Source organism: Leptopilina boulardi, unplaced genomic scaffold (genome assembly GCF_019393585.1).
Source record: "Leptopilina boulardi isolate dan_hultmark-lab unplaced genomic scaffold, ZJU_Lbou_2.1 LbouV2_80, whole genome shotgun sequence".
In the NCBI taxonomy this organism is placed as follows: Eukaryota; Metazoa; Arthropoda; class Insecta; order Hymenoptera; family Figitidae; genus Leptopilina; species Leptopilina boulardi.
The window spans coordinates 360,677-379,770 of record NW_026138028.1 but is presented as its reverse complement, the minus strand read 5'-3'; the positions used below and the strand labels follow the sequence as shown (position 1 = coordinate 379,770).

Below are 19,094 nucleotides of genomic sequence, written 5' to 3'. Positions count from 1 at the left end.
TTATATTTTATAATTAATTTATAATTGTAATTTATTAATATTTCTATTTTTTTTATATAATAGCAACCTAAATGTTTGAAATAAAATTCAAAACATTAATTTCTAATAATCCTGAGGCAAATCTCCCATAAAGTATAATAAAAATTAAAATTCATTCATAAGTTATTGTGTTTTTACAGAAATTTGTGGCACTCTAATAAATGCAATAAAAAAAATGCATTTATTTTGTAGATTTTTATATCACCAGTAAAAGATAAAAAGAAGTAATAAAAATAAAAAAAATTCATTTAATACCTGCCCGTGAGTTACTTTTATTTTAGTGTCTTCTTGCCATTTTCCTTTCAAGTTTTCTTTGTTTTTTCTCGTCCATTTCCGTTGGTGCTTGAGGTGCAGCAAAAATCCACGGGGATATGATATTTATCCAAAGCATCCACAATCCTCGAAGTGGTGCCTATAATTTAAGTTAATTATTTTCATAATTTTATTATATGATGACAAATCATTAAATTAAGTAAATATAATCAATTACCAATGTTAAAAGCAGCCAAAAGTAATTTGAAACAAGGGAGAGTACTTGTACAATTGAAGTAAGGATAATCATGTCTTTCACATGTCTGTAATATCAGAAAAAAATAATAAATATAACAAATTTTTATAATAAACTAAATAATACATGTAGTTTTTAAATAAATATGCAGAAATATCTTCTACATTAATGCTTTTTTTCAAATAAATTTTATAATTACTCTGCAATTCCTCCCTCCATGTTTAAATCAACTCCAGAGTCAATTAATTGTCCTGTTTCCGAATATTTGGCTTGAGCCATATAAGACATAAAATGATAACATCCTATATATACAATTCCAGATAATAGACTAAGTGTCTAGAAAATGAAAATAAAATTGTAATTAATAATTAATTCTATTGATTTTTTTTAAAATTTATACAATATTTATAATACTTACTATTGCTAATGTTGTAAATTCAAAAAATAGCATCATAATTGTTAAATAAGTTCCTACTGCTATACCAATCATACACATGTAAAATTTTAACGTCGAAACATTTTCTTCGACTATTTGTTTTGCTCCCTTTGTTGCTGTTTTAGTACTTTTTGTTGGTGGCTGAAAAACAATAAATTATTACATTATTAAAATTGAAAGGATTTATCAACAATTACTATTAATTAAATTAAATATCTTAATTTTACTACGTAGAGATTGAGGTTATGTTTAGTGGAATACTTCTCTTTCATTTAAATTAACCTCAAAATACAACATTATCATACAAAAATGTAATTTCAAAATATAATTTACAAATATTAGTGATATATTTCAATTTATTTAATAATTTTATCTGTCATATTTTTATCATTTGAAATAGATTTCATTTTATGTGTCAGCAAATTTTATTGTAAATATATAATAAATGGAACTTACCGCCATTATTCTAACACTTTTCAGTCTTTAAGTAATAAATTAACAAGAATAAAATGTAGTTTTAAAATACAGGAGTTTATTTAAACAAGTATCATAATATTTAAAAAATAAAAAGATTCAAACCACATGTCAGAGATGAACATATGGGTTATTTGACACACATTCAAAGAGGTACACGTACACACTAATACTAATGCGTCAACAATGACAGCTGAAAAATAAGTTCAGACACATTCCAAGCAGTTCAAAAAATTATGCAGTAAAAATAAAGAATTTTAAATGAAATCTTTTATAAAAATGGAAAAAAATGCTTTCTTAGGTAATTAGTTATTTATATTATTTTATTTACATATTGTCATTTTTACATAAAATAGTTTTCATTCATCAAAAAATATTAAATGAATATTTATTTGTTGACGTTCCTGTTATAATTATTCGAATGTATTGCTCGACAATAAATTATTTCTCCATCTAAAAATAAGTTATTTTTTATTTAAAAAAAATTAAAAACTTAATAGGTAGGTACTTAAAAATAAAAATTTTTAATAAACAATCATTCTCGTTGTTTTCGCCAAAACAAAATTTAATTTTAAATATAAGAATTAAAAATAATCATCTCTGCGTTGAAATTTGCGAATTATACGCTACATTTTTTTTTAATGACGTATTTACAATGAGATAATGTATAAAATGGTATAAAATGATTTCAACGATGAAATTTATTTACAATCTGCTAATTGAATTTTCATCTAGAGTTTCTTGATAAGATCTCCAGATATTTGCTGGTAATATGTCCCCTTTGTGTTGTGCGTATTTTACTGCGTCATTAACAGTTGGAAACAATGTAAAATAACATTCTTTTTTCTCCACTAGATCACATTTTCTTATTATATCAAAAACTGGACCTGAAAGAAATCAAATAAAAATTTATTTAAAATTAATTAAATTATTGAACTTGAAACAAAGAAATAATTAAAAATAAAGAAAAAAATTTAATTAGATTAATAAATAATAATAAATAAATAAAATTATGAAAATTTTAATTTTTTTGATTGAAAAAAATTATTTCCATCGATAAAAGTAAAAATAAACATTATTAATGAAAAAAAACATTACATTAAATTGAGATTTCAGGAATATGACGGTAGCAAAAAAATTTAATACATTATCAAAATGGACTTGAAGAATGGAAGAGTAATGAGGGGGAAATTTTGACAACTCACCTGAACAACCGGAAATGTATAGAGAAACTTCGATTTTTTTATATTCTTCAACCAAAGACCGAAGCATTGCCACACCCGCTGGATCAATATGGACCAAGGCCGAAAAGTCTAGGATCAAGACTTTTAACTATAAAAAAATAAAAAATTATAAATTAAAAAACGTTTCTTTTTTACAAATTCGTCACTTAAACTGTTTTTTAAATTTCACAATTTAATGTTGAAATTTTCATATATATATATATTTAAAAATGAAAAAAAATTTGAACTATTTTCAATATCAAAATATCAAAAAAAAATTAATTTTAAACAAATAATAAACATAATAACAAAAAGAAAAAGTTAAAAAATTTCTGTAATTAAAAATTAAAAGTTCATTATTTCATATATATATATATTTTTTTTTGTCCCGGTATTAATATTTTACAGAAATTAAGGAAATTTATATAAAATTCTGAAAATGACTTTCAGAGAAAAAAAAACCATTTAAACTTACAAACATGGACTCGAAAAAATAGAGTTTTCTGTGAATTTTTTTTTTGAAAATCTAAAAAAAGCACACATTAAAGTTTCATTAAAATTTACAAGAGAAATTTTTTTAATATATTTAAGTCATCTTGTAAATTTTAAGAATAAAATATACCTGAAAGATTTTTGGAAAAAATGAGATGATCAACATTTATAGAGACCAAAAAGAAAAACTAAAAAGCGATAAACAATAAAATGGGTAAACAGAAAAGAGAATCTTCTGTTTTAAATGTTGTTTTTTTAAGTAATATTTTACTTTATTGGTGTACGGCATTCCAGAAACAGAAGAAGCTTCTTGAGAGGTGCACGTGTCCCCTTCAAAACCAACATTCGAATATCCGTCCTGAAATTAGAGCGGCAAACCTTCACTTACAATTATTCTTACAACCGCGGATAATAAATTATTATTTTATACACAGGGTCGCACCTAATAATAATTAAGAATATTAATCAATTTTTTCTACAGCTTTGTTTATACCAGATATTGCAAAATTGAAATTATTTTCTAAAAAAAAGTTCTTTGAATAATAACTGAAAGTTTTAATAAATTTTAGATTAATTTTATCGTTTTTAGATGATTTTTCTTGATCTAATCTGAGGGAACATTTAAAACAGAAATTGAATTTTTTTATATTTGATATGAAAAAGCTTCTACGTACAAAGCATAGTTTGTGATAGAATGATTGAAAGCTGAGATGACGACTTTTTAAGCTTCTAAATTCAATTAAAAATTTTTTTACACTTATTGTTAAATTAAAATCGCAAAGGAAAACATTTTGTTTATGTTGACATTTTTAAAAATTTACAAACATTAAATATTTAATAAAGTAAAAGATGAAATAAATAAATTAAAAGATAAAAAGAAAGACAGTAAAAAAAAACTTTGAAGAAAATGTTTTCCTTTATTATTATTTTTATTGCATATGTAAAACACCACTCAACGTCGCGTTTCTATTCTACTATTTATGTAATTGACAATGCACAACATTAATTATTTTTAAAACAATAATTCTTAATATATAAAAATAATTACCATTGAACAGGCTCTAGATTGTTTATTTCTATATATCAAGAGGGCATCAAATTATTTTTTTCTCATTCTGGAAAAATATATCCCATACAAAATTATTACATACCTTATTTGTTGATTCTGTACAACTTCTCTCTGACATTTTCAACCTTAATGTCAATTCTTTTTGTGGAACAATTCCAGCTATTTTGTAGACAGTTTTGCGGAAATGTTGTCTCGAAGCAAAATTTAAACCTCCACAATAGTGTAAAATTTTCACTCCCGGTACCTCCACCGTCTGAAATTGAATTATTTATTTTTTAGTTTTAAGTTACAAAAATTTTTATTATTTAAAAATGATATAGCTGAAATGAAATATTTAGTTTAAAAATTTTCAACATTCAAGTCTAAAAAATTGAATTTTTAGCATTAATTTTGAATTACTGTTTGATCATACTCCTTTGAATCTTTTCACGTCCAAGTAGAATTCGGTACCAGGTATAAGGGCTAATTTACAAGTGTATGGCATCATTGATAATGTCAATAAATTTCCTATACATAAAATTGCACCAGTTAACAATCCATATGCAACGTCTAATATCACAACACTGAGAAATGTCAGCATCCAAATGCCAGCATCCACTTTTGACATTCTCCAAAATTTCACAAATTCTTTTAATTGCATCAACATTCCTTTCAATGCCACTATTATAATTCCAGCAAGAATACACTGTAATTAAATTAAATTAAATAAATTATATATTTTATAAAAATTCTACGAAATGGCATTATAATTTGTTTAATAATTTGAAAAATAAAATTAATTTGCATACTTACTCTTGGCAAAAGTTCAAAGAATGGTCCAATCCAAAGTAAAACACTTAATAAAATGCTACAAGAAATAAAACTTGCCAACTGAGTCCTTCCTCCCACGGTCTGTTGAATTAATGATCTCGACAAAGAGGCACAAGAAGGCATACACGAAAAAAATGATCCTACAAGATTTCCAAGCCCCTGAAATAAATTTTATTTATATATTATATTCAAGAATGTAATTTATAACATTAGTTTTTTTTATAATTTTTTCTTTTGTCGATTAAATTCCCATATTTAGATCTTAAAGATAAGTTAAGGGATAGACTCTTTAAAATGAATATAAAAAAAAGTAGGATCATTTGTAAATATAAACGTTTTTTTCTACCTGAGCTAATAATTCCTGATTTGCATCTACATCGTAATTGAGTTTTTGAGCAAATATTAATGCCATTGACATTGAAATGGTATATGTTACCATTGTTATCACAAAACTATCTAAGGCGACTGCTTCTAATAAACTAAATGTTGGCAATTTCGGTTCTGGTAAACTGAAAATTTTTAAAAAATTTAATTAATAATAAATATAATAATATATAATAATAATATCGATTATTATAATTACCCGACTGGTATAGAGCCAACGGTTATAATTCCATAATTCTCTGGTAATTTCATATAGACTGATAATATTGTTCCTAGAATAACGACAATCATTTCTATTGGAACTGGAATTGGACATCGTCTCGCGATTTTTGGCTGTAAATATTTTTTTATTTTATTAGAAAATTGAATTAAAATATAATCTAATGTAAATTACCTTTATAAATTCATTATTTATCACAATTGCAATTATTGTAATTGCAGAAAGAATTGTAGCCGCTGAATTAATATTTCCTATGTGATTAAAAATATCCACGTATGTCTGAAATATAAATCATCAAAATTAAATAATTTACAATTAATTATAATTTATAAATATTTCTTGTAATTTTTTATTTTTTGCTCTTCAAAGAAAAAGGAAAATTCCTTTTTAAAAAAAAAAAATAATAATAAGAAAACTGAAAAAAAACCGCGGAGAAAATTGAGTTCGAAGAATAAAAAAAAAGTTCACTTATCTGTTATAAGAACAGTTCACTAAAAAGTTAAATTTTATCTCCCTAAGGCATAAAGTTCTGATTATATGCACAAGAAAGATATAGACAAAGTTTAGAGAGACCCGAAGAGCGTACGTTAGAATATTCTCTCATTCTTAGAAAATTTATGTTACCTTTTCTATAGTTTTACTACTTTTCTCGTCATTAAAGTGATCTTTTTTTTACCCCATCTTCATTCAAATATAGTTAATAGAATTTTTATATAATATATATTATTATAAAACTGTCAAGAAAAATCTCCTAAAAATTGAATATTATATAATAAATACTTATTTATTTACTTAATTGTGATTTAACTGTAGGAAAACAAAAACAAACGCCATCTCTTAAGTGACGTAGCAACTAATTTCGATCGCGTTATCGCATCGATATATCGCATAGCTTGGTGCCAACTTCACGTTGATACATAACCTCAAAAGTCTCAAGCTGACGCGCCATTTAATATCAGTCGGTCTGCAGTGCGTGAGTGATTGCAAATGTGTATAAAAGTGTAGGAAAATTCTCGATTTTAGTTAAAAAATATCAATTGCTGTAAAAGAACTAAATAATAATAATATAAATTCATAATAACTAAGTTAAAACAATAAATAATTAAAATATAAATTTTTACATGCAGTTAAAATTTTCCAAAGTGTTCGCGTAATTTAAAAATGGTTAGCATATAGTTTGTTAGTTTGAAAAGTGATTTCGGGAGTGTACGACAATTATTTTTACAACCGCAATCGCTAATAACAGTGTAAATTGGTGTAAATAAAATGTGCAAAAATTGATTATATTTCGGGAGTGTTGAAAAATTTTCATTTCCGTTCCCGCGCTTTTTGTGATAGTGGTAGAAGAAGTAGTTCCAGTCCAGGATAGAAATTAGAATGTAGACCAGTGTAAGTTTTCGATTATTTATCATAAAATTTAGATGAAATTTTTTAAAATATTTTGTTAATTAAAAAATATATAAACTATTTTTAAAAAACTATGTTTTTTTGACACTAAAAATTAGATCTTTTAATTACTGACCGTTGCCAAAAATATTGAACAAGTGTTTCATAAATTACAGTGGCGCTGCGATACGTGTTGTTACGATTTGACATTAGCTCGTCACATAACCTCAAAAGTGATCAAATATTGTTTATTTTTCTTATAATGATAACTCTACAAAAAATTGTGTTCCAATTTTTGTTTAAAAATAATTCAATTTTATTTTTTTTTTAATGTTTCAGATCAAAGGATTCGGTCTTTTCCAATCAACAATCGGTGAGTTTTTCTTAACATTTGTTGAATCAAAAATAAACGGAAGTGATCTTCGAATCTGTTGCTTCTACATACATTTATTGGATATCATACAATATCAAATATACCCAAAAATATATGAAAAATATAACAAATGCGTAAAAAATTTAAAATTGAAATTTTGAAAACTCGATAAGGCAAATAGAAAAATCTATGAATAAAAAGGGGTTTTTGTTTACTCACAAGAATAACTTTGAAGAGTCCTTTCCGTTTCTGTAGTTGGAGACCAAAAAGGTCCTTTATTTGGGATGTGAGTACATGAACGGCGGCTGCAGTTGTAAAACCACTGACCAAAGTTTCGGACAATAGAGAGGAAATGACACCCAGTCGTAGAATATACATTGCCAACTGAAATATATATACATATATACAATATATAGTTTATATTCATAAATATTTTTTGAGAATATAAAGTGTGATCTAGACTTTCATTTTACGAGTCATAAAATAAAATGTACCTGCATAAGAGCCACCATGAATGTAACTGCTGTAGCAACTTCCGTTGCAGTATATTGTATATTCCCCGGATCAAGATTTGAAGTATTGTTAGGTATTGTACTATTACTATCTGAAGGAAATGTGGCATGATTTAATACTACTTTCCCAGTCATCATGCATATCACTGCAAATGTTCCTAAATTCCAAAAAAACGCCATTTTTTTCATTAGTTTTCTTTTTGATATTGATTTATTTTAGAATTAGATAAACAATTGAAGCAAAAGGTAGTCCAATTTTTTAAATCAAAAATTACTTTTATTTCGACTGTCCATCCAATTCTTCCTTAAATATTATCAGGTGAAGGCAAAAAATCGTAAACAAAAATCATTTTGATAATTTGTTTCTTTTTTGTATAAAATTTATTTTTTTTAATATTATAAATATTTCACCCATTGAATTATGCCTAGAAGTTCCAAAAATAGAGTAAACTAATACTGGAAAGAATGCCATGTAAATACCAACTATTGGAGGTACATTTCCCAAAATTGCGTACGCCATTCCTAAAAAAAATTAAAAAACAAAAATGATAATTACAAATTAATTAAAAATAATTGAACTAATTAGTAATTAATTAATCAAAAGAATAAGATTAATTTTTTAATTGAAAAAATATATATTTATAAAACATACCCTGTGGAATGTGCATAACAGCCACTGTGACTCCAGCAATTGTATCGCCTAGTATATTTTGTTTCCATTCGTAATTGTAAAGCCAATCTACAATGGGAACTGTTTTTTTTATACATGCTTTTATTTCACAGTCTTTACACTGATTTGCTAATTTCTCTGAAACTAAGAAAACATAATAATAATAATTTAAAAAATTGCTTTCAAATAAATTTAAAAAAATAATAGTAAATAACAAAAATAATAAAACTAAATGTTTATTTCTATTTGAATTTTAAATTTATACTTAATATGAATTCTAATTAATTTCTCTGAATCTTATAAATAATAATTTAAAAAATTAAATATTTTATTTTTTTAAATTAAAAAATTATAAATTATTAATACTTTATAAATTTGCTTTCAAAGAAATTTAAAATAGATGTCGTTTTTTTATTTTAATTACAAACGTAATTTATACGAATAGAATATTAGTTTATTAGGAAATAAATAACATGGAATACATCATAGACACATTTAGTATACATTATTCGAAAGATAATTTTGATACGCATTTAATTTACTTTATCATAAATTGTGATAGAATTTTCGTTGAATGAATTGGCACGTTATGAACGAATAACGATAAGATTATGTATTAAGAGCAGAAAAATTTGTTATATTTTTTCCTCTAAAATTTAGAACAATACAAAGTCCTCCAATTTTCTTTTTGGAAAAATGAGAAATATTTTGAAATTTAAACCATTTCACATTAATAGTGAACTTTTATAATTGTTTATTGTTCTCTAAAACTGAATTAGTTGAAAATAATTAAAAAATTAGTAGAAATATTATTGTTTTTACTCAAAAAGTTTTTTTCGAAATTTAGAAAAATTTCTTCTATAAATATTTGTTTTGCAAATATTTTTTTCCTCTTATTTTGAGGGTGATTTTTCTGTTAGCATTTCAATTCTCTTTCTTCCTTTTGTTTTGTTGGAGAGGAAATTTCATATATATATATTTTTTTTTGGCACAAAACGCGAGTTACGGCACTGTTTTGTGATTCGTAATACTCACGTGGTGTTTGAGACTGTGAGTACTGTCCAATTCGATGCAATTCATCTTGCTGGTAAACTGGTCGTCGTACCACCAGTTCCGGTAAAATCGCTGTCATTTCGTCACACAAAACGTCTGCAAGTAGTAGTAATAAAAAAAAAAGAAAAAAAAATTTCCCATTATTATTGACAATAAAAGTCAAATATTATGTCATTTTTCATTTAATTAACGTTGATGAAACGCTTCATTGCGTTTACGGCTCGTGCCTCAATTTAATATTATTGCAAACGAAAAGCGTCATCCGGTTCAGATAGTGAATGCAATTGCATCTCTTTGTGTAAACCTGTGTTTGTGTGAGTGTATATAAGTTTGTATACATGTAAGTCAGCCAAAAGGTGAAACAAACAAAACCGCGCGAACTATAACAATAAAATTTCATAATCGAGACTCTTTTGGTTTTTATATGTATATATATTGTAGATTATTCATAGAACAGAACGAGATAGATTTTTACACGTGGCATGAAATAATTGACATTTCTTCTAATCACAATATGTTTCCTCACTTTTCTTTTTTTTCATAATCGTTATATTTTTTTATCTTAAAAAAAATTTGTTGACTAGTTGATGAAATAGTAAATTTTTTTATTTTTGTAATTATTAATATTATAAATATTATAAATATTCTTATTATTAGTATTATAAATATTAAAATAATTAATTTTAACAATATTCATATTATTAATATTAGTATTATAATTTAGGTGTCATTTGTAAATTGTTTGTGAAGAAAACATGTTAAATGAGAAATTGTACGTTAAAATTATAAAAAAAAGAACATTTTTATAAAATTTACAAACAAAAAATCGGTAAAATTTTTAGTAAATAAAATAAAACGCAGAGTAGAATTTAGTCTAATTTTTTTATCGGTAATTATATAATGAATAAATGTTTGAAGTTTATATCTATATTAAATTTATGTCACGTTTTTTTTATGTGAATAACTGATTAAGAAAAAAAAGTGAGAGAGAAATGTATTTTAATGATGTTAATTAGAAATAATTACCTGACATCATGATTGTGGTTTTTTTGTTGAATTTATTATTTTTTTTTTTTTGTGAAAAAAAAAGAAAACAAATTGTACACGATTAACTTAAATGTCAGAAATATGAACTGTCGTGAGAGCCAGCTCAGGCAACTCTGTTTCCGACGATACTGATAAAGTGATTGTGCATAAGCTGTGCTCAGGTTTTGTTCGTGTCGTTTATTGTTTAAAAAAAGAAAATAATTTTTTTCACTTCAATATCTCAAGCTCTCATTATAAAACAAGAGTATTTACACTTTATGGGTATTATGTACATTGTGTCAAGTGTTTTTGTTAAATGCATTTTCGCGCGTTTCTAAATTGTACTTAAAATTCATTGGAAATGATATTTTACAACTTCCGGGTTATAAAACTAATATTAGGGAAAATTTACTTAGATTGCAATGAAAATACAAAAAAAATTATCTTTAACATTTAAAAAGTAAAAATAAAAAAAAACAAGCGAGGAAAAATTGGAACAAGTTTACAACAAAATGTTAATTTGACATACATTTTAAACTCTATTTTAAAAACAATGTAAAATAATATGTTTAAACTTTTAAAGAATTTAAAGTTATAAACAAAATTTTTGAAAATTTTTTTATATTTATATTATGTAATTTAATTAAGTTAATTAAATAATTAATATATGATATTACTATATTATTATTATAAATTTTTACATTTACATGAAAAATTAAAACCAAACCTCGAAAGAGAGTTATAAAAATTGGTAAAACAAATTTTGGTCCAGTTTTTATAGTTTCGATTTGCTAAAATTTAATGACATAGGTAAACACACACATATTAGGATAATTTTTACAAAAAATAATTTATCAATTCCTGAAGTCAAAAAACATGGAAATAAATAAAAAAATAACCTTAGAAAAATTTCAATACTATAAAGAAAAAAAACAAACATAAAAAAATGTTAATATTTAGAAAATTTTACTAATTTTTGTTTTTAACTGTCCATCCGATTCTCCCTTTAAAATAAAAATTGTTAACAGCATTGTTATAACGAATGCAATTTATTTTTTGTCATTTTTCATTTATAAATTTATAATATGATTCTATAATATGAGAGTGTGAAAGATGAAAAAAAAACGGTGAAAGAGGGAAAAGTATATATTATGATAAAGTGTAATCATAAAATGTTTAATAGACGTGAGGTCGTCATGTGATCAATTTTATGTAAATCATAAGACCGGTTTTTGTGTCATATGACTGGAATAAGCGAAAAGAATAAGATAACAGTTCATGAAAGTATTGCAAATGAGTTTGACGCAAAATAACGTTTTCAATGTTATCGACATTTTCATATGCACAAGACATGATTTTATCCCTGACAATTTATCGCGAGAATTGATTGGAAAATCTTTGTGTATAATTATAAATGCATAATATTTAAATTCATTATTAAAAAATCATCGAAACTAATAATTTACATTTTTGTAAATTACTATTTCTTTTTTGTATAGAATTGTCAAGTGAATTTTTGATATTACTGGTTTTTCAAATAAAAAGTATTGTGTGATTTGATATTAATCATTTTTAAAGTGTTTTGATAAATTAAATTATCATTTATTATTATTAATTACTATTTCATATATTGATTTTATTGATTTGATATGCAGGTATGTAAATTTACATTTTACATGTAAATTTGTTTGCATTTTCTATAAATTCTTTATCATGTCTTTTGTGTCTTGAAACAAAAACTTCTTTTCAAAATTTTTCAAAAAACATTTTTTTTATAATTGAGGAACTTACAAGAAATATTTTTACTTTTACACTTGTTTGATTATGTCCAATTATTTTTTAATCACTTCATGGAATAGAAAAATGCATAATTCGATTCTTGATCACCTGCAAAAAATTAAACATTTTTGTATTATATATTTCAATAATAATTCTGGATATTAAATTACGTCAATTGAAAAATGGGGAAATTTTTTCTTTTTTATTATTGACTTATAATGATTTTTAGATTCACATTTGTAGATATAAAATTATCTTAACAATTTAAGTTTCATGGAAAAAAGAAAATTTTTCACACTAATTTTATTCAATTGAAATTTCAAAATTAATGTTTATTCAATGTGCCTCTTTGTCACCGGTTTTTTTTATCATTTCACAGCTGTTATAACCAATTTTGGTGATTCGTCATTACGATCTTGACATAATTAAAGATGAGTTCTTATATTTTTAAATAAAATTTAGTGCGTAGTAAAGAAAAAAGAAAATTTTAATCTTTTTGAGTTAAAAATATTTAAAAAATAAAATAATAAATTTTAGTCTTCTTCATAACATTTAATAATTGTTAACAATTTTTACAGGGACGTATCAATTATTGTTTTAAAGACAGGATAATAAAATTCCTCATATATAGTAAAAAGGATATTAGCCAGAAAAATATAAATTATTATTAGCAGAAAATTGTGAGATATATTCTGTTTTAAAAAAATTGAAAAAGAGATTTCTAATTTTATTAAATTTTCTACCTCATCATAAGGTACATAATTTATTATTAATAGTATTTTACTATACGTAATTTATTATTCCAAGTATTATTATAAATTAACATATAAATATAATATAAATAATAATCTAAATAATTATTAATAAAATTAAAAAAATTGTATTTACCTTCACTAGGTAATGATAATTAATTATAAATATAATAATTTATAGATGATAAATTATTGGTATTATAATACGATTGTTAATATAGAATGGAAAAAAGTGAACTATTTTTACGCGACAAATCAACAACTAAAATCCTAGAATACTAAAGTTAATCTGAACAACAAAAACTTTGCATCTCAAGATAAGACACTTAAAAAGAAAAAAAACAATTTAAAAATTTTTCATTGCAAAAAATTATTTGAAGGTAAAAATTTTGAAACAACAAAAGTTAAGAATAATGCGTATTTGGCAGATAAGATATATATTCTTTTAGAAACATTATGCAAATATAAAGTACTTGAAAATTCTACCATTTTTTAATGAACAAAAAAATGTTAAAAAGAAAAATAAAACATAAAATATAACTGCAATGAAAAAAAGAATTATTTTATTTTATTATTTTTTTATGATTTTTAATTTTTCTGCTCTGTTTTTTTTAAATTATTCTAAATTTTTTTTTTATTTTTATTTTGAGTCGGGAAAAAATTAAAGAATTTTTTATCATTTTTTATACTTATTAATTAAAATAATAATAACCAATAATAATAATAATATAAAAATAAGAAAAAACTAACTTGTATAAATTAATTGAAATTGTTGCAATATATAAAATACGAGAAGAAAATTAAAATTGACCAAGAATCAGGAAATGAAATAAACGAATCGACAGAAAGAAGTAAATTGTTCTAAATTTTACAGTAAAATGGAATGGCTGACCTTTCTTTAATCCTTATAAAGTGAAAAATGTCAAAGAACTCATCTCAGGAAATGACGAAATCACGCAGAATTCTTGAAGAGCATCATAAATAGAGAAGAACGAAAATAAATAAATAAAAAAAAAAATACTTTGGCACTTGACTACATTGCACTTACATTTGTAAAGCCACAGTGAAAGAGAAAGAGAGAGAGAGAGGGAGGACGGAAAAAAATCCCAAATGATAGAAACAAAGAAAAAAAGAAAAAGAGATACAGAATAAAAAGAAGCAGTCACAGGGAGATGCAATTGCAATTATTTTATCCTCCCTAAGTAATCTCTTCTTTTGGTCCGTGTGTGGGATGCTGAGGAATGAAAACTTTTTTTTTATGTAAAAGTATATCACACCCAGTGTGTTACCACTGAGAAGTGCAAGCTAATACTAAATGCATTCATAGAGCTTTGTAAATAAAGGAATATAACGATCATGATTTCTCTGATCTTGACAGAAATCACGAGGTTCTTGCGAAATGCATTCCGGTTCCCAATGTATATATATTTAGTTGAGATTTTGATCTTGACTTCTAAGTGAAAATCATTTTTTTCTTAATTGCCAATAAAATATAAAAACGAGATATTCAATTTGAAACATCTTTTTCATTCAAGTGAATGTCAACACATAATAATAATAATATTAATAATAATAATAAAACAATAATAAACAATAATAATTATTATAATAATATTAATAGTAATAAAAAGTAAAAAAAATAATAATAAATTTATTAATTTTTGTTACAATTTGTAACAATTAGTCTGTAAGAGAGTACTTTTGCACGAAAGGGTTTGTCCCTTATATAAAATAAATAAATAAAAATAATAATTAATAACATATACACGGGTCGACAAAGCAGGCACCTACCCATTGTATCTATAAATTTACTTTGCACGGTCAAGCACGTGGTCCAGGTGACCCTTGTTTAAAACCGGCCCATGGTCAAACATTGACCATGAATTTTAACCGGGCACAACTTTAATTCGGTGAACTTTCTTTTAGTCAATTTTTTGTATTTTCTTTCTTTTTATCTATTTTTGAGTTTTAGTTTACAATCTATAGGGGACAAAAAAGACTCTTTATATCAGAAAGGATATATCAGTTAGTAGTTTGATGAAATAAATTTTTGAATAAAAACAATTGTTTATTCAAAATGTACAATAAACAAAAAAAAGTTCACGTTTAAATGAAATGGTTTAAAGTTAAAAATATTTCTCATTTTTCATACTTTTCTGTTCAAAAAGAAAATTCTTAATAAAATAAAATTTTTTCCAATTTTTATTTAGAAAAAAATAATTTTTTATAACCAAATTAATTATTTGGTTTCGAAGCGTTCTTTTTTTTGTCTTTATTGTACATGAATAATGCTGTAATTGCACATTTACTTTTGATGAATATAATAAAAATAATATTGCTAAATGGCTCATGGACATACAATATAAAAGTTATAGAACCAGTTGTTTAAGTAAATTATTTTTACTGGTTATTAATTTTTACTGGTATAAGATTGAAATCTATTTTTGAAAAGGAAGCTCTTTAAATAATATATACGTTATAATGACTAAAATGATTTATCACTAAAAATAAAATAACTAAATAAATAACTGTAAAAAAAATTTTGTTTCATTCAAAGATTTTTATTTTTGCAAAAAGAAAAAAAATTATTCTCCGAGTGTAAAATGTTTATAAAAAAAAATTACTCCGAATTATTGTAGACATAGAAGAAAAATAACCAACCTTTGTTTTTTCAAAAATGTGCAATTTCCTCAAGAAATTTTTTAATCCTCATATAAACGCACATAAAAAATCACACATGACATATTATAAAAATAATTTGAAAAAATCACAATTACTCAAAAATTAATACAATAAAATCCACAATCACAGTGAGGGGTTTTTTTTATTTTGGGGTCCTCCTCGGGTTATTCGAGGCAAACGAACTCGATGGCAGCCTGAAGAAAATTGGAAGAAAAAGTCCCAGCAACATTCAAGGTACACACGAAGACTAATTAGTCATCTCGCACTGATTCATATATATATATATTTTTTATGTGTCGAGTTGCTTTATAAAAGATTTTATATCTTTTATTATGACTAAATAGGTCTTCTATGTGTTGAAATAGTTTACTGGGAAATTTTTTTCCAAAAATTGCTTTTGTGTCCCTTATAATGTATATTTAATATTGATAAGGAGCACCCTGTATAGAAATTTGCACAGAAAAGGTGAAGGCAGAGAGTCTCGACAGTGCTGATATTTTTATCGACGAGGGAAACAAGTTTCAGCCTACGTAAAATAGCCTAACAGCAACCAATTGACTTGCTCATAATATATATATATATATATATATATAAAGAGAACTCGAAATTATAATATTTATAAATAAAAATATATATCTTTACCTCAGTCTCGATATAAAAGGAATTGTATCACCCTTCACGAATAAACGACAGTGGTTGAATGACATTTAAAAGTTTTCCCAAAAGATTTTTTTTTAACAACTTAATTTGTCCCGGAAAAAAATAGATAAAAACCAGTAGTCTGCCATGAAGAAAAATCTCAGAAATCTGCAAAAAAGGTTACAAAAATAAAAAATAAAAATATTGAATAATAATTATTCAATAAAAATAATTAAATAATAATTAAATAATTAATTAAATAACTACTTGAATAATTAATTTAATAAATAAATAACTAATAAATAATTACTTAAATAATTAATTAAACGATTAATTGAACAATAAATTAAAGAATTACTTAGATAATTGATAATATGATTTATTTAAATGATTAATTTCAATTTTCAAACATTAAAATTGGGAAATTTGAATTATTAATTCAGATGAATGATATAAAAACCATTTTAATAAATAGTAATTACATTACTTAAAATTCAATTTCATTTACTTGACAGTGTTTAGTCTGATGACAAAAAAAGTGTAAACTAATTTGTTTCTTTCCTAATATAAGCAAAATTGATAATTAAAAAAAAATACAAGGAAATAACAACAATTCTAGTAAACGAAATTTTCCAATAGTTATGTTTTTTTTTATTGAGCAACTTTTGGATATAGTTCCGAATAGCACATACCTCCGATTTCAATAAAACTTAGTATCCCTACGTAATTTGGTGCGCTGATTACGAAAATCATAGTGAAAATTGGCGGAAATTTAATTATCATGGTAAAAACCATAAAAAACACCATAAAATCATGGTTTTTTTCGATTATCTCGTAAAAAACAAAAAACTTCGAAAAAAGTTTTAGACGAAAGTTGTAGATCTCTAAAAAACACACATTTCATGTTTTATGCATTTTTTACCAAAAGTCATTATTTTTCGAGAAAAACGCAAAATAGTAAACACGGCCTTCGGCCGCGTAAGGTACTGCTCGCTTCTCTTTTTAAGAAATCTTGGCGAGAGGGGGTGGATGTGTCCGAAAGTAATTTGCAGAAATTGTGGGGTGGAGTCTACAGCAGCGGTAAACGCAAAATAGTAAACACGGCCTTCGGCCGCGTAAGGTACTGCTCGCTTTTCTTTTTAAAAAAACCTTGGCGAGAGGGGGTGGATATGGCCGAAAGTATTTTGCGGAATTCGTTGGATCCTGAGTAATGGTGAATATGATAATTTCTGCAAATTACTTTCGGACACATCCACCCCCTCTCGCCAAGATTTCTTAAAAAGAGAAGCGAGCAGTACCTTACGCGGCCGAAGGCCGTGTTTACTATTTTGCGTTTTTCTCGAAAAATAATGACTTTTGGTAAAAAATGCATAAAACATGAAATGTGTGTTTTTTAGAGATCTACAACTTTCGTCTAAAACTTTTTTCGAAGTTTTTTGTTTTTTACGAGATAATCGAAAAAAACCATGATTTTATGGTGTTTTTTATGGTTTTTACCATGATAATTAAATTTCCGCCAATTTTCACTATGATTTTCGTAATCAGCGCACCAAATTACGTAGGGATACCAAGTTTTATCGAAATCAGAGGTATGTGCTATTCGGAACTGCACCCCAACTTTTTAATTGTTATACAAAATACATGCGACATAAACGCGGTTAACGTCATAGAAGATTAGGTAATCGTATTTTCGATATATTTTTTAAATTATCGATATATAATATATATAAATTAATTAATTATATTTATTACATGAATTTAAAAAGATTAAATTAAATTTTATTAAAATAATTTTAAAAACTGACAGTTTATTAATTATTCATTAAATTATTTTTATGTTAAAAAAGAAATTGCCCATGGTTAAGAAATGCCGAAATTCAAATTTATGTCAAATTAATTTTTAATCACTGAAACTTAAGTTAATCTATATCAAATAATTTTTAAATAATTTAATAAGTGAAATAATTAATTTTTTCGACTATTTCATTGTCCAATGATTTATGATATTCTTTTATTCTAATATTCTTTTTTTTTATATAGAAAATCAAATTAATATCAATGTTTAGAATAATATAAAAAAAATGATTAATCATTTTTTGATTGTTTTTATTCATGAAAAAAAAGATAATGGAGATTTTATGTCTAGTATGCAGTGAATGTTTAATTAATATTTAATTAATTACCTTTTAATTTGCACTTTATTGGTTAATTATATTGTGTCATTGGACTTTCACTGTATCATCATTTTTATAGGATTACTTTTTTTTCTCTTTTGTTCCTTTTACCTTTACAATTCGCTTGAATAAGTTTATACAATGTTGAACTATACACAAACACTTCAGTGCGAGGAACGTTTTACTAGCGCGATAAAGAAACTATTTCCTTTTTTTTTTTTTTTTTGTAAAGTAAAAATGAAAAACAAAATACTATCTACAAAACCATTTCATTTTTATTGAAGAAAGACTTTTTGAAAAAAGATATTCTTTATCTAATTTTTGTCGAAAAAAATTAAAAAAAACTCTTTAGAATTTTGTTTATAATTATTTCTTCACTAATTTCAATGAAAT

General features: G+C 24.4%; 2 protein-coding genes and 1 long non-coding RNA gene across 9 annotated transcripts; 1 reads left to right on the top strand and 2 right to left on the bottom strand.

Annotated features, from left to right (window-relative positions):
- Positions 1-201: 201 nt before the first annotated feature.
- On the bottom strand, positions 202-1,630 carry LOC127290761 (transmembrane protein 208). Its single transcript, XM_051319542.1, has 5 exons — positions 1,440-1,630; positions 966-1,124; positions 747-883; positions 530-614; positions 202-451 (listed from the first exon to the last, which is right to left on the bottom strand). Exons 1-5 carry the CDS (start codon positions 1,443-1,445, stop codon positions 317-319), a joined length of 522 nt encoding a protein of 173 aa, XP_051175499.1. The 5' UTR covers positions 1,446-1,630; the 3' UTR covers positions 202-316.
- A 132-nt stretch (positions 1,631-1,762) lies between these two features.
- Positions 1,763-18,902, bottom strand: LOC127290746 (solute carrier family 26 member 10-like). 6 transcript variants are annotated; one of them, XM_051319517.1, is made up of 18 exons: positions 18,711-18,902; positions 16,531-16,695; positions 12,467-12,562; positions 9,632-9,745; positions 8,579-8,740; positions 8,338-8,448; positions 7,909-8,084; positions 7,634-7,798; positions 5,830-5,934; positions 5,635-5,768; positions 5,398-5,560; positions 5,034-5,210; positions 4,654-4,926; positions 4,324-4,494; positions 3,444-3,530; positions 2,663-2,789; positions 2,167-2,344; positions 1,763-1,910 (listed from the first exon to the last, which is right to left on the bottom strand). In XM_051319517.1, the coding sequence occupies exons 4-18, from the start codon at positions 9,726-9,728 to the stop codon at positions 1,871-1,873; spliced, it is 2,166 nt and encodes a 721-aa protein (XP_051175474.1). In that variant the 5' UTR covers positions 9,729-9,745; positions 12,467-12,562; positions 16,531-16,695; positions 18,711-18,902; the 3' UTR covers positions 1,763-1,870. The 6 variants fall into 6 exon arrangements, with proteins under 6 accessions (XP_051175474.1, XP_051175476.1, XP_051175477.1 ...); XM_051319519.1 differs by lacking the exons at positions 16,531-16,695; positions 18,711-18,902 and adding an exon at positions 14,255-14,708; XM_051319520.1 differs by lacking the exons at positions 16,531-16,695; positions 18,711-18,902 and adding an exon at positions 14,099-14,240.
- Positions 9,752-14,344, top strand: LOC127290763 (uncharacterized). 2 transcript variants are annotated; one of them, XR_007844475.1, is made up of 3 exons: positions 9,752-9,963; positions 13,033-13,208; positions 14,081-14,344. It is a non-coding gene; the product is annotated as an uncharacterized LOC127290763 (long non-coding RNA). The 2 variants fall into 2 exon arrangements; XR_007844474.1 differs by lacking the exon at positions 9,752-9,963 and adding an exon at positions 11,405-12,330.
- Positions 18,903-19,094: the final 192 nt, after the last annotated feature.

Excerpts from the sequence above, each read along its gene's own strand:
- LOC127290761 (XM_051319542.1), bottom strand. Across the intron at positions 884-965 it reads AATTTACAACATTAGCAATA|ACACTTAGTCTATTATCTGG; the intron begins GTAAGTATTATA and ends TTCATTTTCTAG. Across the intron at positions 615-746 it reads ATGGAGGGAGGAATTGCAGA|ACATGTGAAAGACATGATTA; the intron begins GTAATTATAAAA and ends CTGATATTACAG.
- LOC127290746 (XM_051319516.1), bottom strand. Across the intron at positions 8,741-9,631 it reads CTCACAGTCTCAAACACCAC|TTTCAGAGAAATTAGCAAAT; the intron begins GTGAGTATTACG and ends ATGTTTTCTTAG. Across the intron at positions 2,345-2,662 it reads ATACATTTCCGGTTGTTCAG|GTCCAGTTTTTGATATAATA; the intron begins GTGAGTTGTCAA and ends GATTTCTTTCAG.